Below are 6,330 nucleotides of genomic sequence, written 5' to 3'. Positions count from 1 at the left end.
ACAGAGAGACGTCTGTGATGGACAGAGAGACGTCTGTGATGGACAGAAAGACGTCTTCCTGTTGATAAACACAGAAGAATCGGTGGATGAAGGTTGTTTCTCCTGGCTGCTGCTGAGTTTATCCTTGGATATAAGTGACTGACACACAAACATACACAGTCTCACCCCTCTGGGCTTTGTGTGTGCGTGCGTGTGCATGTGTGTGTGCGTGTGTGTTTCCCTGTCACAAGCGATCTCACCGGGACTCATGTTTAATTATCTATCCAGCATGCCTGGGTGCCGCAGCGCAGCTCCTCTTCTAATGGGATGTGAAAAGGGACACACACTCACAGATGAACACATAGGGTACACATGTTAACACACATGTCAACACACACAAACAACACACTCTGTGTGGTTAATTAGTGCAATTAGCCTCTCCGGTGTCCAGAGCTCGTTGTTTTCAGGAGTCGTTAACTCAACATGAAGAATCACTGTTTAGTGCAACACACACGCATCGTAACACCAACATTCACTGCGAACACACACACACACAACCAAAACAACAAACTGGCTCTAAACACAAAAATAAACCGTAAACTCAGCCAACTCTGTACCAAACAGGGCTCTTTTGTACCCAAAGGAGTCTGAGGTGGGCGTATAATGGTCCAAGATGGTTATGAAGCGAGCTATGCAGAACAAAACCGGCTGATCTAGGCTAAATATGAGGACAAGGGTACCAAGTGGGCTGTGGTGGGTACAGAACAGATTCATCTAAGTACGTAGCGGGCTGAGGTAAGTATGGTACGGAGCAAGTTCATCTAAGTACGTAGCGGGCTGAGGTAAGTATGGTACGGAGCAAGTTCATCTAAGTACGTAGCGGGCTGAGCTGGGTACGAAGCGGGTTCAGTTAAGTACGGAGCAGGCTGAGGTGGGTACGGTACGGAGCGGGTTCAGCCAAGTATGGAGCAGGCTGAGGTGGGTACGGTACGGAGCGGGTTCGGCTAAGTACGGAGAGGACTGAGGCGGGTACGGTACGGAGCGGGTTCAGCTAAGTATGGAGAGGACTGAGGCCGGTATGGAGCGGGCTGAGGTTGTTACGGTACGGAGCGGGTTCAGCCAAGTACGGAGCGGGCTGAGGTGGGTACGGAGCGGGTTCAGCTAAGTACGGAGAGGGCTGAGGCGGGTACGGTACGGAGCGGGTTCAGCTAAGTACGGAGAGGGCTGAGGCGGGTACGGAGTGAGCTGAGATGGGTACGGTACGGAGCGGGTTCAGCTAAGTACGGAGAGGGCTTAGACGGGTACGGAACGGGTTCAGACACATACAGAGCATGCTGTGGTGGGTACGGAGTAGATTCAGCTAAGTACGTAGCGAGCTGAGGCGGGTATGAATTGTGTGATTTGTGTATCCAGCCAGTCAGCGTCTTCTGGAGGTTCTGCGCTGACGTGAACTAAGTTCAAAGAAGCTACGTAGCTACAAACTTTTCCAAGCTTGTTTCTGCATATTTCATTGCATACCGAGGAATATTTGACGTTGTGGATTTATCACAGAAGTTTACGGTTGTGTGACGTCAAACAAAGGTGGAAAGCTAATCCCACGACTTGTAGCCATTTTTATCGTGCTAAGTGTTAGCAAACAGTGATCGGTGTAAATCTGGATGGTCAAAGGAAAAGTTTAAAAGTACCAAGAGCAGCTATGGTGTATGGTCTGGAGACGGAGACATGGACAAAAAGACAAGAGACAGAACTGGAAGTAGAAATTAAGATGTTGAGGTTCTTCTGAGGAGTGACAAGAATGAAGAAGATCAGGAATGAGATGATCAGAGGTACAGCACAGGTTGAACAACTGGGAGATAAAGTTAGAGAGGACACACTGAGATGGTTTGGACTAGGAATACGCGATATAAACGGTACACGGTGTAAACGATAGACATTTAGCCTATGATGGAGATCTGTCTTCTGCCGGCTAACCGCAGTAATGCTGTGTCTCGTAAAATCAGAGCTGTCAGATTTAACGTCACGTTTTTTTGAGTTGAAAACTGTGTAAATGGTGTTAAAGTATTTTTTCTTCAAGAGCCAGGTAGCAAAGCTACAAGCTAACTACGGCCGGCTTGCCGTACTGTTGCCGTATTCAGACGCATGCGCAAAACGCTGTGTTCCGTCGAAAGTTAAGTAAGCGTTGGTCAGCTTTAGAGAAACCTGCTCTCTGATCTGTAAAAGAACGCTGTGTTGTGTGATTTTACTGCGAGACCCTCTGGTCAAAGCCACAGAGGAAACTGGTCACCATTTTGTGTCAGCTCTCCTTAAACTGGAAGGAGGCGCCCACTAGAGGGTTGGAGGGTGAAGTGTTTCAGTTGCTGCTCTGTTGCTGTTCATTTCTTCAGTGAGACTGGAAACTGTTGAGTTAACATGTTCTTTTGTTTAAAACATATGGCTCAAACTAAGTTTGATATCTTTTGCACTGTTTTGCACTACAAGAAAGAAGCCCAATACTTGATTTGTTTATTATTTAAAAACTCTCTGAACCTAGTAATGGAATTTTCTTGATTGAGATTTTTTTGTGGTATAGCAGTTTTCAAAATAAATGATGGCAAAAGGACACCCTATGCATTTTTTTTCATTCCTATTGAGAGTTTTATACCAAAAACATCATGATATATATCGTTATCGCCACCCTTCACAATACATACGGTGATATGAATTTTATGCCATATCTATCCTAATGCATGCTCAATAATACAGGTAGAAAAATCTTAAAAAGTTAAATCTGGTCCTCTGGAGGCCGAGGTTAGCTCCCCCTGGGTTACATTTCCTCGTGGGCGAAGCGATCTCACCGTTCATGTAAAATATTTGATGATGTTCTTATAGAAACAATTCCTGAATGTTGTTCATACTGTGTTAATGCTGCTTGTTTGTCTCTTGACCCTACAAATGGGTAAGCTTACAGTAGACCTCGCCCACTACTGGAGTTTTAATTAAGTATTTTAATCTACTAATAAACGTGATGGATGATGATCATATTGCTTTATGCTAGGCCATTGGTAATAAGGAGTGATTATTATAATTGTTTCATATTGGATGGTGATTTTTTTACCACCTAAAACTTAACTTAGGCTACACTGTGTTTCTTAGACTCTGATTAGGATGCTGAGAGAAGTGGAGCGTGTTCTATTCACACAAGGAGAGCTGTTGGTCAGGTTACTTCTTGTTGTGCTATTAACTCTAAAATAGTTATTGAATCAAGTGTTTACTTGTGTGGGTAAAACTAGATGTTAAACAACCCGTTAAAATACACCAGAATGCAGGAAATGGCATCTACTTAATTCAAAATTTTCTGGAGGAGGACCCCTAGACCCCCCCACCCCCCCCCCCCCCCCCCAACATTACAAACATGCTTCTGACACCAATGGCCACCATGTTGCTAAACGTCTTCCAGAGCAGGACTCTCACGTATAACATACTACACATCATCATGAACAACAAGATTATTGTCTTTTTCATGTGAAGTGGTTCAAATCACTTCTGTTAGTCAACGACTGGAAACTGCTGCTGTAATTTGATTCTTTTAATCAGCCTTGCTATGATCCCAGGGTCTGAACAGGTGTGATACTGGTGTGTGACCACAGCGTGCACGTCTGATGTTGCTCACAGTGGTCCTCGGTGCGTTTGCCCAGTCACATGCACAATTAGAGGGAACGTTGGTTATACCTTCAAAATGAACACAATAACTATCGAAGCATAATCTCTGGACAGAACAGTGTCAAACATCTACGCAACTGAAATTATTTTAAAATTATTTACCGGTAAATATTAACAAGAAGTCTTATCGAGGTCATGTGACCGGAAGTCAAATCGTACCGGTAGAATGCGGTAAATATTCATTAAATTTGTACCATTGGTTTTTACTGGGCACAGCACGGTGGCACAACTGGTAGAGCTGCTGCCTCTCAGCAAGAAGGTTGCCGGATCAAATCCTGGTCCGGGGGCCTTTCTGGGTGGAGTCTGCATGTTCTCTCTGTGCTGCGTGGGTTTTCTCCGGGTGCTCCGGTTTCCTCCCACAGACCAAAAACATGCATGTTAGGCTGATTGGTAACTCTAAATTGTCTCTAGGTGTGAGTCTCCTTCGCTCTGTTTAATGCCCCTGTTTAAGTTTAAATGAGATACTGGTATTTAAACACATTTACCGTGCACAGAATGATTTTTTAAACCTTTTATTTAAACATGTAGCAGACTTGACTGCGTTGCGTCTCCGACCATCAACATGTTGATGCAGCTTACGAGCTGCAGCCGTTTCCTCCTCGACAGCCGATCGATCGCTCTTCACATGAAAGCTGCGTCAGAAGAAGTTCTCCGTGCGTTTTCCATGATCGCTGAACAAATGAACACGTCTGTGCATGAAGCGCAACATACGGTACAGCACAGGAACGAGCTGAAGACATTAATTCACGTCTACCTTGGGGGACGGTCCTCGAGTACCTCGTTGGTTGTTCAGGTTAGACTTTGGTCACGTGATGACAGAGTGGGTGGAGTTATGGTTGGGTGTTTGAAACCGTGAGCAAGAGCCGTTGTGCATCTGGTTACCTGAGGGCGTTCTCTCTATGTCTCAAACGTCCGTCCCCATGAGGACGGGGTACTGGGAGCTATGAGCGCCCAGCTCTGTCAAAGGAAATGTTAATCAGTCGCAGGAAGCTACTGAGAGACGGCAGGAAGGCCTTCAGAATAAAATATAAGTTTTGAAACGACGCTCCTGCATATAAACCGCGGGGGCAGTTAGGGTACATAGAGACCTGTAGCTGATGTCTTTGCCACGTGCCTGTGGTAGGGAGGTATGACTTGACCTGGAGTTGCTTCAGACCAGGACTGGGGACCCCCACATTCACACTATCCCATCCACCTCAGTGGTTTCAGTGTGAAACTGGATGTGTCCCCCCCTCCCAGAGTCCTGTCAGAGGTAAAGAAAATGCTCTGCAGGATCTTAGCAACTCCAGCAGAGCAAAGGCATCCTGACTCCAGGGTCCAATGGGCTCACATTTCCTCCCAGAACCCCGCTGGGCGTCCGCACACACACTCAGGGACACCCCCAGGCTTTGTCCGGGTGCTGTGGGCCGTGGTCTCTGCGCTGCCTCCCCACTCTGTCTCTAGACTGGGACAGGAAGGAAAACCCCCGGGACATTCCGTGATGCTAGGCGCCATCATCAGACCCACACACTGGTATCCAGGAAGAGACTTAATGAGATTCTGTCCCCCCACCGGTGGGAACCTCCATTTTGTCTCCGTGACGTTGTCAACATGCGTGTGATTTGAGTCGGACTGAACCCTGAACGCACCACGCCTACAGTCCTCCTCGGGTTCTACAAACACTGTAAACATGTCAACAGAGTTACAAAGACCCTCCCCTACTGCAGTTTTTGTTCCCCCCCCCCCCCCCCCAAACGCAGGAGGGGGACAGCTCTATATCAATTCCCCGGAACGGTCCACCCCCACCCAGTCCCAGACTAATCCCTGGTGTTTGAATAAGGTGTTGTTTACATGGAGGGATTAGAGCAGAGATTAGAGCATCAGAGACACGGATTAAACACATCAGCAGTCAATGATACTCGACTGGAGGACAAAACCTCTTCTGGTGTCTTATTTTAGACTCCGAGGACAGGCTCTGGACCCAGGTACCAGCCGCATCCTTCGTAGGTTAGGTCTAAGGCTCCATCACCTTCATTTATCCTTTATTTATACAGGTAGTCTCATTGAGCCATGAGAACTCATTTTCAAGAGAGACCTGTTTAGGAGCAGATGGGGGCCTTGCTCATGGGCCCAGGGTGGGGCGAATGAGGGTGGGGGCAGGTGTGGGTGCTTCACCTACCCTACCCACATTTTTTTATGTTGTCGGTACCGGGGCTTGAACCGGCGATCTTCCGATCACAGGCCCACCTTCTCTAACCTCTGCGCCACCACTCCCCCAGTACTCTCTGTACTCCACAGATCCGTGTCCTTGTCTCTCATGTCCGTGGATTTTGTCTTTCAGGGAAGAGCGGGAGCGCTGGATCCGGGCCAAGTATGAGCAGCGCCTGTTCCTGGCCTCGCTGCCGGCCTCCGACCTGTCTCTGGGCCAGCGGCTGGTGAGGGCGACGGCTGAGGAAGACCTGCGCTCCATCGTCCTGCTGCTGGCCCACGGCTCCCGGCATCAGGTCAACGAGACGTACGGGGACGGCTGCAATGCCCTGCACCTGGCCGGCCACAAGGGACACGTGGTGATCGCTCAGCTCCTCGTCTGGGTAAGGTGTCCTCCTGGGGGGGTCTGTCAGTCTGGGTAAGGTGTCCTCCTGTAGGAGTCTGTCAGTCTGGGTAAGGTGTCCT

At 48.0% G+C, this 6,330-nt stretch overlaps 1 protein-coding gene across 1 annotated transcript in view; it reads left to right on the top strand.

Annotated features, from left to right (window-relative positions):
- Positions 1-6,330, top strand: part of LOC119428996 (arf-GAP with GTPase, ANK repeat and PH domain-containing protein 1) — a 34,052-nt gene that overhangs the window by 27,197 nt on the left and 525 nt on the right. The window contains exon 8 of the mRNA XM_037696716.1: positions 5,999-6,248. Coding sequence (XP_037552644.1) covers positions 5,999-6,248 — 250 coding nt within the window. The remainder of the gene's footprint in view (positions 1-5,998; positions 6,249-6,330) is intronic.

Source organism: Nematolebias whitei, chromosome 23 (assembly GCF_014905685.2).
Source record: "Nematolebias whitei isolate Nwh7 chromosome 23, NemWhi1, whole genome shotgun sequence".
Taxonomy (NCBI): Eukaryota; Metazoa; Chordata; class Actinopteri; order Cyprinodontiformes; family Rivulidae; genus Nematolebias; species Nematolebias whitei.
Note: the sequence above shows the minus strand (reverse complement) of the source record. Positions and strands in the feature narration are given on the sequence as shown.